We start from the raw sequence: 23329 nt of genomic DNA on the forward strand, positions 1-23329 counted from the left end.
CCTGCAGCAGCAAAAGCAATGTCAGTTACGTGGCTTTAATATGTTGGTTTTCGTTAACATGGAGCTATCTCAGGTGTGGATATGAAGGAAGGCTTTACAAAGCACAGCATAGAAAATTATCTAGTGAAGAAAGCAAGCTAGGAAAACATTGCTGTTACACAGAAAGCAACCTTGCCCCTCTGAATTTTGTATGCCACTGCACTGCAGGCTTTGCATTAAGGAAGGCTTGGGAGGAAAAGACTAATTCATTTGCTAAGATCAGAAGAGAATGTGAAACTGGGATGTAATATAGAGAGATGTGAGTTTTGTTCTTTTGGGGGCTTTTTGATGATACACTTCTGTATATCTGGCTAAATCGCCCAAATATCAAAGCATTTTTACTTTTTTTTTTTTTAATAAAAAGGTACATGCAGCGCCATAACTGATTTACTGAATATGCATTGCTTTTTTTCCCTTTTTTTCTTCTTCTCTTTGATCTGTTTTACTTTGGTTTTAAATCCCGCTTTGAAACACATGCTACTTTTCACTAAATTGGAGAGGAGCATGTGCAATCTTCCAGTGTTTTACAGCCCTTTAAGTTATGTGACTGTGGAATTGCATGCATGAATGCTGTTTGTGGTGCTTCTCCTCTCAAAACTTTCTATTTCTTTTAAGCAGGAAAATTCAAGAGAAGAAAGCAGAGGTCTGGTTCACCAAGTCTCCAATGAAAGCAGACTGTCTATAGCTGACTCTCTCACAGAATTTTTTGATGCACAGGAAGTCCTACTGTCTGCTAGCTCTTCAGAAAATGAGGTCTGAGCATTAAGATTGACATCATTCTCTTGTAGTTTCTTATCTGCTACTTGATGTGCAGTCTTTCTGAGTGCTAACTGCATATCAGACTGCCAGAAAATGCAAATTTTCAAAACATTTAGAAATTAATATTCTGCATGTGTTTATTTGTTGTCATTGGCTCTTCACAGTAAAATGTAACAGTTATTATGGAGAAGTCTTACACGCACATTGAGGCAAATGGCAATTAGGTAGCTAGTATGCAGATACTGCATATATTGTACTGTCTGCCTTGAGTTGTTAAACAGGTGCTTAAGAAATTGTATCGTACAAATATATATTCATACATGTCCTTGTGGTACCTGTAGGTGCCTTGGGGCTGATGTCATACATAATTGAAACTTAATGGTTCATTTTGTCATCTTTCTCGGACTCCATAAAAAACATGGCTTTTGATATGAGGAAAGCCTTATTAGCTGTGGGGCCAAGAAGATGCAACCCGACTCCACTAAAAGAATAGTTGAATTTTCAGTGATGGTGATCTCTCCCAAACTCAGCTGTGTCTTCTTAGGACTTCTTAGTACTTTCCTGTAATACTGAAACACAGTTTAAACAGTTCAGATCTATTAAAACAATAATTGCAGTGCAAAGTAACTTGTGCATATGGGATTATTTTAATGAGTGACATATCTTGCTTATTTCCCCACCCCACACTCAGGTATCAGATGATGACTCATACGTAAGTGATATCAGTGATAATGTCTCAGAAGATAACCTAAGCAATGACATGGAGAATGAAAGACAAACTTTAGGTAACTTCAGTGTTTCATTATACTATGTTCTGAGATTTTTCTTTGTTACTTTTTGTTTGGGATATTTTTTTTCCCTCTTCCTAGAAATAATTTGATATTACAGGTTTTGAGATGTAAACAGCCTGTGGTTTTTCTCTTACAGCCTCAGATTGGTTTTGAACAGCACATTCTGGCTAATCTGATTAACAGGGCCCAGGCACTGTTGATTAAGCAGGATGGTGGTTCTGTATGAGCAGAGAAACACCCATTTTCTTGGCTTCTTTGGTGCATCTCCCATTCCTTTTCAGTTCCTTTCATGGCCATGGGATTTTTCAAAGTAGCAAGGCCTAGCTGCTTTCTTTTTTTCAGAAAGTAATTTTCTTCTTGTCATTGTGTTTTTTAAGTCTGCAATTTAGACTCTGCAGTCAGAGTTCTGTTGTTTTTAGCAGAACTCTGTGTTTAAAGGAACATGAGAATAATTACACGCTGGCAGGCCTGGTGTATGACCATAAGGATTTCTTTTTTGCATGTTTTAATCATGATAGTCTTGTTAGAACATTTGCTTATTTAACTGCCTTGCTAATTAGAGACAGAATCAAAAGAAGAGGGAGAAGAATTGGTCATAACAAACTAATTGGCTTTGTGCCTTCAACTCCTTTCAGTTAAAACAGGGTGTTCTTCCCACTCTATCAATATATTTTTAACTTCAAAAGTGCTGAACAGTGGTTTCTTACTAGCAGCTGTTTCCTGATCATCTTCAAGGACCAGTGGATCTCTATGAACTTGGGTAGTTTGATATGCCTGGAGATCTGTTGTATTCTGTAACTGTTTAAAAATGAAGGGGTTTTTTTCAAAGATGGGAAAGAATACAGGTTGATTTATCTCATGATCTGGACCTTAGAAAACTGTACTAGTGTGGCTGTTCATCTTCTTTTAACAAAGACTATTACAGAAGCTTTTCTGTTAGCAGCACCTCCACATGCTTCTGGTACCTGCTATTTCTGTGCTTTGGGCAGTGTGCCACTCCCATTAATAGCAAACTGGATGTCTTTTTCCCACAGGGCTTTAGCTGAACCATAAATTGTGGGATTATGATAAAATCCTCTGGCCACGGCAATGTATAAGGTCAGACCAGATGGTGATAATGGTCCAGTCTGGCTTTAAAAGTCATTGAGTCTAGCTGGAGGTCAGATGTCTTAATCTCCTTCAGTATTGTTGCTGGCCATTTGTCACAGCTCTTGCAAACCAGAACTGCACGGGCTTTTCTTTTCATGGGGGGTGGGGCAAACTTCACTGTATGGAAAAATTGGTATCTGAATATCTTAGTTGTTTTTCTGGTCTGTTTTGTCACTGGTTTACCTCAATTAATGGGCCAATCCAGAATCTGTAGTTCAGTCAATTAGTATTCTGCTTTTAACCAGAAGCTGTCAAAGGACATAGCCAAATCCCATTTCAGAGAGCTCTTTTGGACAAGGATAAACTTTTAGCATTTACCTCCTTCATCTCCAGAGGTATCGAAGGGAACATCCTTCTTTTTGGCCTCTTCTGATATTAAATAAATTCTTCCAAGAGGGAAGTGTAGGAACCAACCTTTTGACTCTTAACAGTCTAAATGTTTCAGGTAGATTTTTTGATTTGTAGTGCCTGTGCCATTTTTATGCAAAAAGGAAGAGAGAGGCACTAGACTGCAAATAGTTCACCTGTCCTTATTACAGTAACTTGGTCATATGAGATTTTAGGACTTCTAGTTTGTGAGTGGCAGGAAAGATGGAAACTTCTTCCTCAAAACTTTGAAGCTGCTGATTACACTTGAAAACCTCCAACTGAGGCATGGGCTAGCATACATGGCAGTGATGGAGAAGTTAGCCCTTGTGGTTATCTGTACTTTGTCACTGTTGGAAACGCTGCTGATATCACGCTTATGTCAGTGGACCGGCAGAGGAAGTACTGGTTGAAATTGTGTGCTTAAGGGCAGTGATTCTTTGGGCATGTGCAGCACAGGAAAGATGGGCTGCCCAGTGCTGTTTTAATTCCTCCAAGACAAAGCTATGTGAGGAAAGCCAGATGAGGACAGCAGTTGACAGACTGGGGCTATGCCTGAATGTTTCCAAATGGTAACTGATTCTAGGGCATGAGCTTCCTAGGTGCTTCTAAAGACATGTAGAGATAAAATATGTTCTTGTAGTGGCAACCGTATTCCTCTCTGAAACAAGACTGATGTACAACTAAGCAATGTAATCACTTTAGACTACTGCCTGTTGCAGAAGCTTGTAGCTCTGTTGAGCTGGTTTTGATCCTGCCACAAATCATTTCATGGCACACTTTGAACTATTTATCCCATTCTTGTTGCTTTGATATAGCAACACAGACCTCAGATATTCATGTCAAGGACCCTTGACATGAGTCTTTTTTTTCATCTTCAGCAAACCCATAGCTTCACAGTTACTTCAGCTTTTCCACGTTTGAAACAGGCCATCACTAAAATTTTATAAATGCTAAGCACTATAGGGAGCACTGTGGAAAAGCCTGCATGTAAATCTGTGGTGCAGTAAATTTCCCTGGAAGGAGTATTCAAAAAAGTAGAAAAAGATATGTAGGAGTTGTTATTATGCCTGGATCTGTAAGTTATGCCTTGCCTTCTGAGAAATGTCAACTTAATTGAAGCTCTGGCAAGGAGGGAGGTTTTATGTCACTTAAACAGCTAGGAATCCATGTCTGTTACAAAATAAAATAGTTATAATATTTACTCTTTCAAATCCAGTGGAAAGCCTGAACCTTTCTTGTAGCATGCAAGGTGAAGGAAGGTGATTTTTTCATGCTTCTTTTGTACCTGGCATTTACCTCAGTGAACATACAGAAATTAAAATCTTGGTCTTAATTTTATCATTTTTATAAAAGGCTATCTTCAAACCACAAGTGAAATGCTGGAATGAATTGTGAGGGTGGAAGGAAGTTTTGACAGAAAAAAGATGGTTGTGTTTTAACATATGTTTGCAAGGGGGTTGAAATGAAGTAAACAGTGAATTGACTTGTTCTGCCACTTCCTTCCTTTTCAGACTGTATTTCTGAAAGTGAAATCGGATGCAGTTCTAAACGAAGAACATGTTTACCAGCTCCGTGTCCTAATACGAGTAACATCAGCCTATGGAACATCCTGAGAAATAACATAGGAAAGGATCTCTCCAAAGTGGCCATGCCTGTTGAATTAAATGAGCCACTTAACACCCTTCAGCGTCTCTGCGAGGAGCTGGAGTACAGTGAACTACTAGATAAAGCAGCACATACGTCTAACGCATTTGAACGGATGGTAAATATATGTTATTGCAAATACTTAGTAACATTCCATATAATTAGAATAGAGTAAATATAAAAACAATCTGCCAAAGAAATGAAGATGTTCCGTTCCATTTTTCTTTTTCTCCTGGCTGAGAGAGGCAGGCTCCAAATGTGTGTCTGTACATACTTGCATACCCACTATTTTTGACTCTTCTATAATTTCTGTTGCTTTGTCAGGAAGTCTCTCTCTTCAAGTACCTTGCTGTCCTGCAAGGTACAACAAAGAAGTAGTTTAGTTCTGTTTTTCAGCTCTTACTCTGTAAGATTAAAAATTTACAGCAAAAAGGGAAAGGGGTTGAATGTACATACTTCCCTCTTGAGTATGAAAGGTACAATAAATCTTCTTTTAAGGGTGTCTAATCTGGTAACATATTTGTGCGTAGAGGATGCTGGATCTTCCAGCCCTACACTACTGTGATATTTTTATATAAACTAAATGAGCTCCATTTGTTTTATTAACTGGTTTTGTGAAGTTTTGGGGATGATCAAAAATGTTCAAGATCTCAAAGCCATGCAATATGAATATATGTTGGTTAAAGTAACAGTGTCATCTTCTGCGAGTGCAGAACCCCAAATTCAGCATTTTGCAAAAGAATGAGAGAAAAATGCATTTCAGTTGCTCTGCTTCCAGGTGCACAAGAGCTACTTAATATGTAAGCCCATAAATAAAGGATTAAAAGCTTTGTAAATTCTCTTAAAAGAAAGGTATAGATTGTCCCTTAAACTGAATTAAGCCTTTTCAACTCAAGATATCTTCAATCAGGTTATTAATGAATGTAAATAGTCATGTTATAAATAGTGTTTGAAAAGCCTCTTGCTCCATTCTGCCACTCTGCAAGGGTTAACTGGGGTTTTCGTCGCATAGCTTTTTTTTTTCTCTTGAGAACGTATGTTAAAAGGAAAAGGAAATGAGCAGTAGCAGTTCATATGGGAGTGAAAAGAAGCTTTTTCCCTCCTTCCCATACCCAAGCATCTGGAAATTACCTCAGAAATGGAGTATTCTGTGCCTTTGAGAAATTTGTGAGGCAAAGTTAATGCTAGCTGTTGCATAGTAATTGCAATAGTTCATAAAAGAGCCATTCTGAAGTGAATTCAGTTTCTGAAATTGTGAAAGGAGAGCATCTACGTTTTCACAAGATGAGGAAAGGGGAATGAAAAGGGAGAAAAGTGGCAGAAAAGAGACCTGAATCAAACAACCCCAACTTCTAATTCCTCAGGTTTAGAAGGAATTATGCTTGAGTTGACTGCAGAAATTTGGAAGGGGTTACCTGTGTCTCAGTCATAATCAAGAACAGTTTCATAATTAGGTAATAGCACACAGTAGATAAAAGGGAATTCAATTCAGACTGCATTAGAAATATCAAAGTTGGTGAAAACTCATCCAGTACTTCCTGTGCCATGTTTAGGAAAAGGACAGTTGGTAGATCCATAGAATCACAGACCATAACTACAAAAGCCCAAATCAAACAGTGATTTTTAAGGTTACTGCTTTGAACTGTGTTGCAAAATGCTAAGCTGTTTTGAACAGTTTTCAGAAATGCTGTTTTGAGTTGATGAAAGTGTTTGACCCTAATAACTCCATCCCTGGACCATTGAATGACTCTCTGAAAAATGAATAATTCTCTAATGTGTGAGCTAGTGCTTAACTTGCAAAAGGCATGCATGTTTGTAGTCTGCAAATGATGGGAAAAATGCAGACTCTGATGTCAGGATAAGACTTTTTTTTTTTTTTCCTTCTGTTGAATCAGAATGTATAGCAAAAATTGTGCATGGCTGTGGTAAATTAATTAATCACAATTCCGCATATGTTATCCCCAGGTGTATATAGCTGCCTTTGCAGTCTCTGCATATGCATCCAGTTACTACCGAGCTGGAAGTAAGCCATTTAATCCTGTGCTTGGAGAAACCTATGAATGTATTCGTGAAGATAAGGGTTTCCAGTTCTTTGCAGAACAGGTACTGTTGTGCTGCAACCCTTAGATTTGCTACTTGATACACTGCTTAATTCTAAATGCATGGCTGGAATCCTCTGGAATTAATAGCAAAATACAAAATTACTTTACATAACCTGCGCCCAGCAAAACTCAAGGGACATTGCAGAATCATAAATGAAGGAAATTATTTTTTGAGGGAAGTCTGCTAACTCTGGGATGGAACAAGACAACCAACAGCTGACACTCAAGAAGGAAAGGCTTGGCAGGCTGCCTACTCCAGTAACTAGATAATTTGGTTAAGTAGAGTGCCATTCCCCATGCTGAAATCTGATCACAACTGCAACAAGCATTCACATTCTTGTCATTTTCTTTTTTGTGTGATCATTAAAAATACTGTATTTTCAGCTGTTTAATGTCTTCTTTTATAACAAATACATCCCTTGTGTGAGTCAATCAACTGCTAGTATTTTCTATGGTGCCATGAATATTTCTGCTTCCTGTCCAAGCACTTTGTGGGCTAAGCCTTTCAGATCTGGTACCGCAGCTTAGTAGGTGAAGGCTGTGTACAACACATCAAGGCCTGAGTGTTTATGAATAATAATTCTCCTATTGGGGAATTATTTTAAGTATGGATCAAAAATACTAAATTTAAACCAGCCAAGCTGTCAAAATTGCTAAGCTTGACACATATGTTAAAAAGAGGTAAAACTTAAAGAATCTGGTGCCTAGCAGAGTAAGAATGATTGAAAGTTGTCTTGTTCTGTCTAGACATAACCCCCTCCAAAAAATGCAAAAAGTGCAGTGGGCAAGGGTGTACAACCTAGAAATTTGATCAGAGAAAGCGTTCTAAGAGGATTCCTTTAGGAAGACCACCTCTGAAGATACAACATTTTGTACATTATATTTTAGAACTGACAAAAAGGAGTGCTATGTGATCTTCCCTTAGTCTTGGTAAATGTCACAGGGAAGAGTAAAAATAAGGAGAAAAAAAAAAGGCAAAACAGTCAAAGCAAAAATAAGATTTAAAGTTCAAGTACTGTGGTTCTTCGTTGTGTTACTTCAGTTCTAAGGTGATGTGTATAGAGCACTGTAGTTACCACTGTATCATCAAACTGGAGTGACAAAGTGGTAAATAAAGGTTGGTACTGGGCTTAATGTTAGATGGAATTAAAGGGATTTTCCCCTGAATATTAGATAAATCAGTACAAAGGCTATTTTTTCTAAAGAGGAATTTTAATACATGAGGGAGCTTGGGCTGTTAACTATTGTTCTAAGACATGCAATAAGTGACATGAGTTTATAGAGTGGTGAAGTTATGTAATAGTATGGGGTGGAGTAATATTAGGAAGGGAGGGCAGTATAGGAGGAAAGAAATTTCATGCTGCTTGCAAGCATTAAATATTTCTCTTTGCATCAGGAGCTGTTGCTTATTGCTCATTTGTGCAAGCATTTTGATGCTTCATTTAGATAACTCGTTAGTGCAGATAGTATGTAATCCATGGATAGATGGGGAAAATGTATAAAATAACAGAGATTCTGTTATATTACTAGAGTGAGTTTAGAATAACTCCACTTAGCACCATGACCTTACTCTAGAATTATAACAGTTTAAGAGAGCGCTAAGTTTAACCCATGAATTATAGTGGCATCTGGGGTTAATCTGGGTGCAGTATGTGAGAGAGAGTGTTGCTCTTGGTGGATTAGGGCATAGCTGAGAGTAATTAGTACTGTTCTCTCTTTTTTTTATTTTAACCAAATAGAGGATGTTCAGTAAATAACTGGATGCCTGTGGAAAATATGCTCAGTAACAGATTTGCAAAATGAGTAATAAAGAAGAAAGTAAAACTGTACTTGAGCCATGTAGGTGGTTAAGAAATTAGATTCATGGTGGGAAATAGCAATTTTACTTGAAAATAAAGTTGTTTTTGTCAAAAGAACAGTAAGCATTACACATCAAAGAGTTGGTCCTGGTCAGTTGTTAGTCGTGTTCACCCAGAAGGGAGAATTTACAGCCAAGGAGGAGTGGCTGCTTTGACTTTGTGCAGTTACATTATTATTTACTATTTCCTTCTCATGGTCTGCACTGTGTATTTGTTTGTTTACTTACAGTCCTTGCTTTGCTATTTTGGTGGTTGCCCTAATTCATGTATGTGCTATTACCCAAAGCTGATAAAATGCAGTGCGTGTGGTTAGAGTTTCGCACTAGAAACACCTGGGGTGTCACGACTGCAGTAGTAGAGGTTGCTAGATGGGACTTCATGGCTTGATTTCTCCACCCGTGGCCCCCTCAGAGATGCTGATCACTGTCTTCTTCATAGTCAGGGTTTTGTGGGTATTTACTGTACAGAAGAATTTGGCCCTTCTTTTTTTTTTTTATTTTTGTCTATGTGTGGTTTCCATTAATATATTAAGGGGGCCCTAAGGTTAAATGTAATTATCACATTAGAGACAATGTACAAAATGTATCGTTAGATTTTCGCTCTATAAACAAAATTCACAGGCCTTTTAAAATAAGTGCTTCCCATTTCTTTCACGGCTTCTTTCACGAGCGGCAGCTCTGACTCAGCGTGGGCGGGGCCCAGGGCGGCGGCGGCAGTTTAAAAGCCAGTTCGCCCGCCATTTCGGCGAAGCTAGAGGCGAAGGGCTACGGAGCGAAGGATCGCGCCGGGGGAGCCTTCCCGAGGCGGCCAAACCGCGAAGGCGGCAGCACAGGGAGCGAGAGAGTGCCCCAGCTTCCCCCCCCCCCCGACCCCCGGCCGGCGGAGCGGGCTCCTAACGAGCGGCAGCTCTGACTCAGCGTGGGCGGGGCCCAGGGCGGCGGCGGCCAAAACCCTTCGCCTACAAGAGCAGCCCCCGGGAGCGCGAGCGACCCGGAGCGCGGCGAACAGGGCGGGCAAACAGGACGTGGCACGTCAGGAGGGCGTAGCGCGTCAGTTTGCGCGGGCAGGGCGTGCAGGGAAGGCGTGCGGGCGGGGTACAGTACAAGTGGCCATCGTCCTCCCAGAGGAGGCGCAGCCATGGTCGCCACTCGGCTGAAAACCGGGGCCAGAAAGACTGTGGCGACACAGACGGAGCTCCCGCTCAGGCACGTGGCTGTCCAAGTATCCGGCTGCAGAGAGTGCCTGAGCCTGTCGGTTGTCCCAGAGACCGATGGGGACGCTACCTGCGTGCGGTGCGACCAGGTCAGCGACCTGCTCAGCCTGGTGGCAGAGCTGAAAGAGGAAGGGGAGAGGCTGAGGAGCATTAGGGAGTGTGAGAGGGAGATAGATTGGTGGAGCCACTCCCTGGCGGCCCTGAGGCAGGGGCAGCTGGTGGAGGCTCCACAAGCAGCAGGAGATCCCCTGCCCTCTTGCTGCCGGGCAGAAGGAGAGGACCTAAGAGATGAGGGGGAATGGAAGCAGGTCCCTCCTCGGAGAGGTCGGCGAATTCCCTCCCGGCCTCCCTCACCGTCCCAGCTGCCCTTACACAACAGGTATGGGGCTCTGGAACATGAGGGACAGGAACATGAGGACCCTGATGAAGGTCCATCCGAGGGGGTGCCTAGGGTGTGTCAACCAGCCCCACGCATCAAGACGTCCTTAGTTAAGAAAAAGAGGAGGGTGATTGTTGTAGGTGACTCCCTCCTAAGGGGTACAGAGGGCCCAATATGTCGACCAGACCCAACTCACAGGGAAGTCTGCTGCCTCCCTGGGGCCTGGGTGAAAGACATCACCAGAAAACTCCCTGGTCTGGTTCGGCCCACTGATTACTACCCGCTGTTGGTCATGCAGGTTGGCAACGATGAGGTTGCGCTAAGAAGCCCGAAGGCAGTCAAAAAGGACTTGAGAGCACTGGGGCGACTGGTCAATGGAGCGGGAGCACAGGTAGTGTTTTCGTCAATCCCTTCAGTGACGGGGAAGAACACTGAAAGGAACAGGAAAGCACACCTGATCAACACATGGCTCAGGGGCTGGTGCCGTCGTCAGAATTTTGGGTTTTTTGACCACGGGGCGGTTTACACGGCACCAGGTCTCCTCGCAAATGATGGAGTGCAACTGACGCCGAGGGGAAAAAGGATTCTTGCTCATGAGCTGGCAGGCCTCATTGAGAGGCCTTTAAACTAGAATTGGAGGGGGGAGGGGCTAAAACCGGGCTCACTAGAGTTGAACCTAGGGGTAGGTTCAATGTGCCAGAGTTGAAATCGATAGCCCGGCTCAGGTGCATCTACACCAATGCACGCAGCATGGGCACCAAACAGGAGGAGCTGGAAGCCATTGTGCAGCGCGACAGCTATGACGTAGTTGCCATCACAGAAACATGGTGGGATGCTTCTCATGACTGGAGTGCTGCAATGGATGGCTATAAGCTCTTCCGAAGGGATAGAATGGGAAGGAGAGGCGGTGGGGTGGCTCTGTATGTTAGGGAGTGTTTTGATTGCATAGAAATCGAAGATTGTGAAGACCAAGTAGAGTGCTTGTGGGTAAGGATGAGGGGGAAGGCCAATGAGGCAGACATCCTGCTGGGAGTCTGTTACAGGCCACCCAACCAGGATGAAGAGACGGATGAGACATTCTATAAGCGACTGGCGGAGGTCTCGCATTCGCTGGCCCTTGTTCTTGTGGGGGACTTCAACCTACCGGACATCTGCTGGAAGTATAACACGGCAGAGAGGAAACAGTCTAGGAGGTTCCTGGAGTGTGTGGAGGATAACTTCCTGACACAGCTGGTGAGTGAGCCCACCAGGGGAGGTGCCTTGCTGGACCTGCTGTTTACAAACAGAGAAGGACTGGTGAGAGATGTGGTGGTCGGAGGCCGTCTTGGGCTTAGCGACCATGACATGATAGAATTCTCAGTTGTGAGTGAAGTAAGGAGACGACTCAGCAAAACTGCTATCATGGACTTCCGGAGGGCAGACTTTGGCCTGTTCAGGTCACTGGTTGAGAGAGTCCCTTGGGAGACAGTCCTGAAGGACAAAGGGGTCCAGGAAGGCTGGACAGTCTTCAAGAAGGAAATCTTAAAGGCGCAGGAGCAGGCGGTCCCCATGTGCTGTAAGAAGAGCTGGCGGGGAAGGCGACCGGCCTGGCTGAACAGGGAGATTTTGCTGGGACTCAGGGAAAAGAGGAGAGTTTATCACCTCTGGAAGAAGGGGAAGGCAACTCATGAAGAGTACAAAGATCTCGTTAGGTCAAGCAGGGACAAAATTAGAAAGGCAAAAGCCCAGCTAGAGCTCAGTCTGGCCACAGTCGTAAAGGATAATAAAAAATGTTTTTACAAATACATTAACAACAAAAAGAGAGGCAAGGAGAATCTCCATCCCCTACTGGATATGGCGGGGAACATTGTCTCCAAGGACGAGGACAAGGCTGAGGTACTTAATGCCTTCTTCGCCTCAGTCTTTAATAGCCACTCCAGGTATCCACAGGATATTCAGCCCCCTGAGCTGGAAGACGGGGATGGAGAGCACAATGTACTCCTCATAATCCAGGAGGAAGCAGTCAAGGACATGCTAAGCCACCTGGACACCCACAAGTCTATGGGGCCTGATGGGATCCACCCGAGAGTACTGAGAGAGCTGGCGGAGGAGCTTGCCAAGCCACTCTCCATCGTTTATCAGCAGTCCTGGTTAACAGGGGAGGTCCCAGAAGACTGGAGGCTTGCCAATGTGACGCCCGTCTACAAGAAAGGCCGGAAGGAGGATCCTGGGAACTACAGGCCTGTCAGCCTGACCTCTGTTCCAGGGAAGATTATGGAGCGGTTGGTTTTGAGAGTGCTCACAGGGCATCTGCAGAACAGCCAAAGGATCAGGCCCAGCCAGCATGGGTTCATGAAAGGCAGGTCCTGCTTGACCAACCTGATCTCCTTCTATGACCAGGTGACCCGCCTAGTGGATGAGGGAAAGGCTGTGGATGTTGTCTACCTGGACTTTAGTAAAGCCTTTGACAGCGTCTCCCACAGCATTCTCCTGGAGAAACTGGCGGCTCGAGGCTTAGACGGGTTTACTCTTCGCTGGGTGAGGAACTGGCTGGATGGCCGAGCCCAGAGAGTTGTGGTGAATGGCGTTAAATCCGGCTGGCGGCCGGTCACGAGTGGTGTTCCCCAGGGCTCGGTTCTGGGACCAGTCTTGTTCAATATCTTTATAGATGATCTGGATGAGGGAATTGAGTGCTCCCTCAGTAAGTTTGCAGATGACACCAAGCTGAGTGGGAGTGTTGATCTGCTGGAGGGTAGGAGGGCTCTGCAGAGGGACCTGGACAGGCTGGATCGATGGGCAGAGGCCAACTGTATGAGGTTTAATAAGGCCAAGTGCCGGGTCCTGCACTTTGGCCACAACAACCCCATGCAATGCTACAGGCTTGGGGAGGAGTGGCTGGAGAGCAGCCCGGCGGAAAGGGACCTGGGGGTGCTGGTTGACAGCCGGCTGAACATGAGCCGGCAGTGTGCCCAGGTGGCCAAGAAGGCCAACAGCGTCCTGGCCTGTATCAGGAATAGTGTGGCCAGCAGGAGCAGGGAAGTGATTGTGCCCCTGTACTCGGCACTGGTGAGGCCGCACCTTGAATACTGTGTTCAGTTTTGGGCCCCTCACTACAAGAAGGATGCTGAGGTGCTGGAGCGTGTCCAGAGAAGGGCAACGAAGCTGGTGAGGGGTCTGGAGCACATGTCTTATGAGGAGCGGCTGAGGGAACTGGGGTTGTTTAGTCTGGAGAAGAGGAGGCTGAGGGGAGACCTTATCGCTCTCTACAACTACCTGAAAGGGGGTTTTGGCGATGAGGGTGTTGGTCTCTTCTCCCAAGTAACTAGTGATAGGACAAGAGGAAATGGCCTCAAGTTGCGCCAGGGGAGGTTTAGATTGGATATTAGGAAAAATTTCTTCACTGAGAGGGTGGTCAGGCATTGGAACAGGCTGCCCAGGGAGGTGGTGGAGTCGCCATCCCTGGAAGTGTTCAAAAAACGTGTGGATGTGGCACTTCAGGACATGGTTTAGGGGACATGGTGGTTTTGGATTAATGGTTGGACTTGATGATCTTAAAGGTCCTTTCCAACCTAGTGATTCTGTGATTCTGTGATTCTTAGGTCTCGGTACCTTATTAATCTCACCGACTCCCCCTTCAGGACACAACTGTAAAAGGAAAATAAATGTTCAATTTGTAATATGCCATATATGAACAAAAAATGAAGGGGAAAAAAAAAGAACCCAAACCAAAATGACTGTTCAATTGTTAATATGTCCATCTTTTTTTTTTTTTCTCCTTTCATTTCTTGCTATTAGGTCAGTCACCATCCACCTATTTCTGCATGCCGTGCTGAATCTGTGAATTTTGCTTTTTGGCAAGGTAACTCTTCAGTCTATCATTTACTTTTATAGTGTTCATAATATTTTCATTGTATGTCTAACATGAAATATCCAGAAATTGGGAAAAGGTGAAATTCCCTGCTTAAATTATATTAGAATGGCTTTAAGAAATGCTAACCTGTACTTACTTGCATGCTTCTTACTTGGATCTTCTGCCATTATAAAAATGTTCAAGTTTTTTTAATAACATTGATTATTTTTTTTTCATGGAGGTGCCGTGCATTTCTTTAAAATCAGGTTTATTGCAGGGGTCTTTAGTAAACAAGAATTGTACCTCAAGCTATTTATAAAGCAAACAAGCTAGAACACAGCTTGAAAAACTACAGGTTAAATCCTGAACCTTGGCAGATCTTGTAAACCTGTTCTGCAAAAAATTTCCAAAAATAAGCATAACAGTAAGGATAAATATATTTACCATGTCTTTCTCTGCTGGCATTATTACAGTATGTAAGATTTCATGCTATTTGACTACTAAAATTCCATTTCAAAAAAACTGTTTTGGAGCTTTGTTTGCTGTGTAATGTTGGTGAAGTTGTCAGCCAGTCACAGTATCTGTGTGGTTAGATATTTTTGGAAGAGTACATAGAACATAACTGTGCCTTTTAACTCAGTTAAATTCCTTCACCCAGAGGTTTGCAACTCACAGTGTAGCCATATTATAACCTTTAATTCTGTTATGATTGACTCTGCTGACTTGATTATAGTTATTACAGATGGAGCCATACTGAACAGAAATTGGAACTCTGTCATTAGTATGGGTTTCATTATTCAATATAATTCCTTGCTTTGTAAACAAATACAGGTACAAGAGTCCTTTTGTTCTTAGCCAAAAAGCAGAGATGAACAAAAATTTATTCAGTAACTGAATACTATATAAATGAGACTAGATAGCAGCCTGTCTTAATAAGAACTGATGAGACTGATTTGTTTAACAGATCTTGACAACAGAGAGATTTGTTTAGAGAACAAAGCTCTTCTGTAAAGATGAGAGCTGAGAATCTGATCAATGAGAAAGAATCTGAGATTTGGTCCTAATGAGCACAGGAGACTAAATCAGCGTACTGCAGGGTTTTGGGGTTTGGATTTGTTTTCTTCTGTTTTTAAATGTGGCTAGCTGAGCTTATGGGAGATCTAGACAATTATTTTTTTTCCAATGCAAGGGCAGTTTGTAAATGCTGTGGCCTTTTGTTATGGGGCTATATTAACTTATGTGGAAAGATTAATATCAAGTTCATAAAGATAGCTTGTCAATGAGGTAAGTTCTTTCTGTGTGCAAAGAGCTTTTCACTTACCATATTATCCCCTCAGCTAAAAAGGAGACGGTCCTCGGCAACATTGCTAGAGTAGTTCTGTCATCCCACCAGACGCTGACCTCAGTTCATCTGCTTCAACATCAAGAAACCTCTTGATCATGTCTAGTGAGCCAGAAGACTGGGTTCCGACAGGGACAGTTATTTTGGAAATTGTTTTCCCTGACTTATGATGGTGACTCTGCTTTTGTAAAGGAGCGTGGATACATAAACAATGGAAATGCAGAATAGAAAGTTCCAGCTATTACAGCATCTGTGCCTGAATTATTCTGAGCATAGCTTTGAAAATAACACTTTACTTTTCTTACCTGTCCTAAAATTTTTGCATAATCAAATTACACACTGGTTCCCAAGATGTTTCCCATGTACTGATCTCTGTGGGACAGCTGTGCCATTTATGAGAACATAGAACATAACACAGTCTGATAATAGGTTTTAACTGTTAAACTCAGCAGGGTGTGCCTTTGCCCTTTCTCTTCCATCCCACTGCAGAAGAGAGAAAGCTAGTACAGAATTTGGCTCAACACCATCATAGTCAAAGGTAGTTTTGGAACTCTTACTGTGCGGTATAGGAATCACAAAAGCATTGCTGCCACAAAGGATGCAGGCCCAGCATCAAACTTCAAAATTAAAAAAAAAAGGTCCTGTTCTCAAGTGATAAGAAGAGGGTTACTTTTTTCATGAGGAATTCTGCCCTATGTCCCATCCAAGCCTTTGCAATGGTAGGCAGCTTGGTGTGGCTCAGTCCTATCACATGAACATATATACTGGGGAGATATGTAATCCCCTAACTACGGTTTGAGCATCTGCCTCACAGCCAGCTTAACAGCTTCCCCCCACATTGCATAGGAAAAAGTGTTTTGGTTTTCCTTGTGTTAGTACTAGCATCTTTTTGAGACTAGAGATTATTTTTTCCCTCTTTTTCAGATTGGGCAGGGGATGGAGTTCCCAGCATCTAGTACAGCAAGGATACTATTCCCCTGATCTCTGAAGTTACTATGAAAGTTGCTGTCTGATTATCTAGTCTAATTTAATGCTATGCCCCTTCTGCTGTGCTTCTCTGTCCAGGTTTCTTTCTCTTCCAGGTGTTTTTGCTCAATAAATTTGGCTAAACTTGCATTGAGATTTCTCATGTTATTTTTGAGAAATGACATGAGGCTTGGACACGTCTTTCTGTGATTCAGAAGGCCAATTAAATTACAGAGGAAGTTGGACTAAATCCCTCTGCAATTTTGTGCCCTTTGAAACATTCTTTTGCTTCTTCACTGTGGATGTTCTTAGTTGCTATATTTTTGTATTTGAAATTCTGCTTTTGTTTTTGGAAATACCTGCATTTATTCAGTAGCAACTGAATTGTAGATAAATATATCCTGTCCATAGCTTGTTCAAATTCCTCTCTTCTGAAAAAGTTTTTGAGAGAGAACTTTTAAACCTCTTTTACTTTGCTATTTAAATAACTGATAATGTAATGAAAAAAACCCCAAACAAAACCATGTTCAAAGGTCCACATCATTCTTTGAACACTTTTATGTTGCACTTTGTTATTTTCTTGAAAGTAAAGTAGAACCCAGAAATAGAATGATTCACCCATGCTTATGACTAAACCTGTCTTTTCTTTTTTTCCTCCTTCAGATGTAAGATGGAAAAACAAATTCTGGGGAAAGTCCATGGAAATTGTTCCAGTTGGTACAACACATGTGACTCTTCCAGCGTAAGTGCTGGCGTCATGCATTGCTGTTCACACACAGGCACAGACATACTTGCACACACTGGAGCCACATTTGTCCAGATGAGAACAAGCTGTGCTGTGCTGTATTAGACCTTTGGAAGAACTGGTGATTATGATTTAATTTAAAAAGAAAGGAAAGGAGGGAACAAACCAAAACCAGAAGCATATAACAGATGTGCTAACTCTTTCCAAGGATTATAAAAAACCAAAAGATTAATTAAAAAACATCACTCCTAAGTATCTTGAAAAAAGCAAAGTTGGTACTTTTATACTTCAGTTGAATTTCAAGCTTCATATGCATTTTAAACTCACAGGGAAAAACTGTGTGGTAGAGGAAGCTATGAATTCTTTTGCTTGAATATGTATTTGGGGGAGAGGTTGTTGTTGTTGTTGCAGTCTTTTGTACCTATATTTGTACGGACCCTAACACCATGAGGTCCTGGTCTGTAGGTGAGGCTGATAAATAATTATTGTAAGTGATAAATAGAACCAGTTGCGTACCTGGTGTTTATTATCCCAGGAAGTGAGCAGCCAGTGTAATTATGTGTTGAGTATAGTCTAATTTATTTTTTTAATAAAAATCTGCAGTATTCCTATGCTGGCTTGTCAGAATGCCCGTTACAGATCAACAATTACAATCCTTTAAAATTTGGCTGTGTTTGCAGAACCAGAGATCTAAAGGTTGAGTAGTGTCCAATTAAATCTATTTTCCCAAGAGAGTCTACAAAATTAATTATTCTGACATCTGAAAAAAGAAAAATAACGCAAGAACTTAGCACTTACCAGACTAAGCGCCTAAGCATGCTTTTTTCTTTTAAGTGGGTAAAATTGCGATGTAGTAAGATAGTATCCAAAAGGTAATGTATAAAACGTGTTGTGTTCATAGTGGCTAGCCTAAGCCGTGGAGTGAAAGGTCTTCAGGATGTGAGTGGGGGTTCAGAGGCAAGGTAACTAATGGATGAGGGCCCATGGTGGGCTGATGAACTGGAAAATTATGTGATTCATGTGTGGTCTCCATGTGCCGGTTTCTATCCTTGTGTATCTGATATAGAATTGGGTACAAAAAGGGTACTGAGGCTACAGGTAAAAATGAAGCATTAGTATTAAGGTTATTTTTTGAGCAAATACATGCTGTATTATGCATGCTAAAAATACCATGACCTGCAGGAAGGGGCAGGAAAACAACTTACTGTGGGGTAAATTGGCTGCATATCTGCTAGTCTGTAAAAACTGTCCTTGTGCATGTTCTTACAAAGCAGAAAGTGAAAGCAAGTGATTAAGGGGAGGTAAGGAAAGATTCTTATATCCTCATGGGATGTGTGCAAGGCAGTTGCTGTGGGGAAACTGGTGCTTTGTAAGCTTACCCTGTACCTTACCAAGTAGTGACTTGGCTATCAATACCCAGAACTAATTTTAGAATATAAGTCTTCATGAGACTTTCCTTTACTTGAAGTTTTATAAAGGTGTTTTATAAGAGCATATACTTCTTTAATAAAAGGTAAAATGATGTATTACCTACGGGTATTTTTCATCTCTCCTTGTCTTGCAGTGTGCAATTTTATCTTGAACTACCTGATGAGAACTTTTGCTCTTGCCTGAGGCACACACATAGGGTCTCAGCCTTGAGAGCCTGGGCCAAGGTCATTCCACTCAATAAGCCTTTTGATGACTCTGGTGACTCATGTCCTTGTGTATTCAGTTGTCACTGTGTTATAAGCTGTGAAATGGGCATTTCAGCCAATAGAAGATATCAGAATGATTACTTTTAGAAACTTAAAACTGGTAAAGAGGGACAAATAAATTGAGAGAAAACTGAGTTCAAGATCAAAGTTTATAGCAGAAGTGAAAAGTGTTTTCTGGGAGACAGTATTGTTGTCATAGCGTTTGTTTTTGAGATGGTGTGGGACAAGAAGAGGAGGCATTCCAGAAAAAAATAGTTTTGTGGAGCTTTTCTAATACAAGTTCTCTGCAATTTTTTTTCCACAAGTTTATGAGCTTGTTTGAACATGGTATGAGATTTTTCTTGTGTGTATTTTTCTTGCAGTTTTAAAGACCATTTTGCATGGAACAAGGTGACATCTTGCATCCATAACATCTTAAGTGGGCAAAGATGGATTGAACACTATGGAGAGATCATCATCAAAAATCTTCACGATGACACTTGCCACTGTAAACTGACTTTCATAAAGGTAATCAGAGCAGTAACCACAGCAATGTTGGCAGTGCCTTTTCTAACAGACACAGCAGTGGGTGGATGCTCTCTACTGAAGCTCAGTACAACTGCTTAGAAGCAGTATTTTCCTATAGTTCTTCTGTAATTACCTGTGATTCTTTGAGAAACCTTAACTCTGAAGGAACTGCCACTCATTAGATAGAGCCAGTCAAGAAAGAGAAGCAACAGCTTTCTCAGGTGATTCCACTTGAGATGCAGAAAAGTATGGGGAAAGGAAGAAATACGATTAAAAACCTACTCTGTCTGATGGGAGAGGTAGGCACAAGGTGGTCTACCATATACCTCCTGCTAATGCATTGGCATGTGCTGTGGTTGCATTCATTCAGCAACTGTAGAACCAGTTGTGCTTATGTGGGGTGCTTCACCCAATGCTCTTTTCTAGCCCTTTGCAGGTACTCAAAGGAGCTTAAGAGAGAGGTTGTGGTATTACTCAAAGCTTTTGCCTCAGTACGAGGCATCAAGATACAACTTCATCAGGAAATGCCCTTATAACTGAAATTAAAATTAGTTTTTGGCAATAGACTTCTTCCTAGTAAAGGAAAATCAATGAAAACTAAAACGATGCCGGAATTTCTAACCTGGGAAATAGTTTTGCGAAGCATGCTAGGAGACATACCTTAACCTGCATTTTCTGTATCTGATTGCCGGGGAAAGGCTGTGTTTTAAATAGAAACAGACCATACAGATACAAGCTAAGTACTTCAGCATACCTATGCAGCATGGCATGCTCAGCAGCAGAAGGAAAGTTTCCTTTTCTTGTTTCCCTGAATACTTTGTGCTTTTGAAGAAGCATTAGGGTGGGGTTTTTTTCAAATACTTATTTGAAAATACTATAACGTATTTGCAATGTTGCAATGTATGTTTAGAGTTCAAATTTTAAATGAGAGCCTGCAAATCTTACACCTTTGATACTGTAAATTGTCTAAAGTGGAGATTACTGTTATCAGTTCTTTCTCTTCCTCTTTTGTAAATTTGGGGAAGATGTAGATAAGTCAGGAGTCTGTGTTACCTGTCATTGGGTAAAATTCAAGTCCAGCTGTGCTTCACCTACTACTGCCCCCCAAAAAAGCAAACAAAATAAATACGATTCTCAACATTAGTATTTTTATAAGCTGATTAATAGTACTAACAGCAGTTGTTTGCATAGGATATTGCAACGCACACCTAAGTGTATAGTTTTCATTTCAGAAAAGCACTCTACAGCATGGTGCTACTGACATGGCAAAATGACTCACGCTTGATCTCTTAGGTTTTTTTCCCCTTGTTTCTTTTAATTCTAGGCAAAGTACTGGAATCCAAATGCACATGAGATTGAAGGCAGTGTCATGGATAAAGCTGGGAAAGTTGTGCATCGACTCTTTGGGAAATGGCATGAAAGTTTATACTGTGGAACAACTTCATCTTCAAACTGCATATGGAGAGCGAGTTAGTGACCAGAATGGCTAACGTACAGAACTTAAGATCTGCCTGAGAACAAGCTTACTATTTTCATCTCTTTATTAGGCCCCAACTTCCTGTTATTTCTATGTGGAATACTAGATTTTTGTAAAGAACTTAAAACTTAAACCAGAAGAATACATCATTTAACTTAAATAATATGGAGAACTTAATCCCATGGCTTTCTGCATTTTCATACTCCCTCATTTTCATATTTGGGCATGGAGTGGGTACTGAGAACTCGAAAAGGAAATAAAGGAGAAAAAAAGGGAACAAACCCCCCCACTTTTTGTGTAGAGAAGTGTGGTATATTTCATGTATGAAACATTGGAGAATAGCCCACAAAGCTCGATTCTATAATGACAGCCATATCTGAACTTCTCCAGAACTTGTGGGGTTTTGTCTACTATAGTGTGAAAAGGCACTAAGGTAATACCATGGCCTTCATCACAGTTGTGCTTTGATTCAGCTGAGAGAACAGAAATCTGTTTCATTGCAGAACAATTATCAAGGGGAATGTTCTCTTTTGTCACATTATTTAAAACCTCTTGTTCCCCCAGAATTGAGACTGTCCTTAAGAGATGAATAAATGACTGAGAGGAGTTTGGAATTTTCCTTCTAAAGATAATAGCATTTAACTGGAATTCTGAATGTACTTTTTTCTTCTGTAGATCCGATGCCTAAAGATTATGAACAGTGGTATGGATTTACTCAATTTGCACTTGAGTTAAATGAACTGGATCTGCAAACTAGGTCATTACTCCCATCCACTGATACGCGTTTTAGGCCGGACCAAAGGTAAAAAGTTTTAACACTTAAATATCTTCCTCACATAGTTCTTAATCTTATGTATGCTCACTTTACCCTAAGTTCAGACTATTTTGTATAGATACCTGCAGTGTGTTTCTACTTCTACATTAATGTACATCTGAAACAGACATTTTAATCACTTATCAAGAGATGGTCTAGTCATTATGGACCAGCATTTCCTAAAATTGGCTCTTGCATGCTTCTAGGTAACTGCCTTTCCAAACTTCAGTACTTCAGGTACTGGATGTTAAGTGTACTGTGTTTGAATAGCCAAAAACTGAGATGCTTCAAATTTCGTTCTGTGGTGGAATTTCTGCTGTTGCTAACTTCCAAGGGAAAGAATATAATACAATGATGACCCCGAGCTTGTTATGAGAGTTACTTTTCCTTAAGTGCTTTTTGATAGTGCAGTTGTCTGCAGGTGTAGCTGTTTACCTTTCAAACCCAGTGAACTGCCTGCTGTAAATATTAGATTCTGGAGTTTTGGAGGACCTGGCAAAGATGGGGGCCAGGAGCATCAATTGTGTCTCTTATCACCACTGGTGCTGCAGGTTTCTAGAAGAAGGGAATATTGAAGGAGCTGAAATGCAAAAGCAGAGGATCGAGCAGCTACAGAGAGAACGACGGAAGGTGCTGGAAGAAAACAATCTAGAGCATCAGCCTAGATTTTTCAGGTACTATATATTATGATTAGCATATACTATCATTTATTGAAATTCTTATTAGAGTTCTGGTTCTAAACTGCCATAGAGTAGGCTCCAGTTTTTTCCAGGTTTCTTCTATAGTCTTGATTTTTGTACTTCGGCAATGTAGAACACTCCAGTATTGAAAAAACAACATATAATCGTAGAGTTTTAACTATTAATGCATCCCTGAATTTCTTTCTATTTTTTTACCTTGCTGGTGATTGATATTTAGTCTACGTTTGAATTTGCTTGAGTGCATGTAGCATCTTTGATTTTTTCAAGCAAGATGAAGTAGCTGGATTTAGCTTAATTACCTCTGCTGAACTTCTGCTGAATTCAGTGGGATTGCCTTGTGCAGAAGTGTGCACAGTTGGAGCCTTTAATTTCCAGGGCTATTTTTGAACATGTTTGCTTTATGTGATAGGTAGAGAATTATCATTCAGAGGGCACTTTATTTCTTCCTGTTGTAAATCAATTAATGGGAGACTTCAGCCATCAAAAGACAAAAATGAATGCTAGTGAGGGCATGGCCTTTTGCCTTCCAGCTTCTCTGTTCTCCTGCAGTGAAAGAGTTGGAGCCAAGGTGAATGTTCTATGGGCCTATGTATTACAGTTAACAGATCTGGGATCCCATTTTTTTTCCAGATAGGTAGATACAGTCCTTCTGACGAGCACAGAAACGTTTAAAATAGGTGCAAAAAGGAAATGCCTCAGACCACTACTTGTCCAAGGAGCTGGTGAGCTAACTCATCATGTCGATCACACCTGCCAAAGAGAAGCAAACGTTGCTTCCATCAGGCTAAAAAGACAGGATAGAGACAAAGTCCAATCCTTCGTAATTGTATATTCACAGTGAGGACTGGGAATGCGAATGAGGATTTGAACCTTCACAATAAGAATTTGAAAATTTATATTTGTGCTGTAGATTTAAATAACAGAATAAAAAATTTAATTACTATATA

The 23329-nt window shown here is 41.3% G+C and overlaps 1 protein-coding gene across 4 annotated transcripts in view; it reads left to right on the forward strand.

The window, feature by feature from the left end:
- OSBPL3 (oxysterol binding protein like 3) overlaps positions 1-23329 on the forward strand; it is a gene marked incomplete at its 3' end in the record, with an annotated part of 48419 nt that overhangs the window by 24413 nt on the left and 677 nt on the right. For all 4 annotated transcript variants that reach the window (XM_081996912.1, XM_081996914.1, XM_081996913.1 and 1 more), the window contains 10 exons: positions 658-792; positions 1490-1583; positions 4619-4869; positions 6717-6854; positions 14079-14142; positions 17105-17183; positions 19246-19390; positions 20715-20859; positions 21543-21669; positions 22233-22355. In XM_081996912.1, coding sequence (XP_081853038.1) covers positions 658-792; positions 1490-1583; positions 4619-4869; positions 6717-6854; positions 14079-14142; positions 17105-17183; positions 19246-19390; positions 20715-20859; positions 21543-21669; positions 22233-22355 — 1301 coding nt within the window. The remainder of the gene's footprint in view (positions 1-657; positions 793-1489; positions 1584-4618; positions 4870-6716; positions 6855-14078; positions 14143-17104; positions 17184-19245; positions 19391-20714; positions 20860-21542; positions 21670-22232; positions 22356-23329) is intronic.

The sequence above is a fragment of the Phaethon aethereus genome, assembly GCF_964289735.1.
Source record: "Phaethon aethereus genome assembly, chromosome: 2".
NCBI classification, from domain to species: Eukaryota; Metazoa; Chordata; class Aves; order Phaethontiformes; family Phaethontidae; genus Phaethon; species Phaethon aethereus.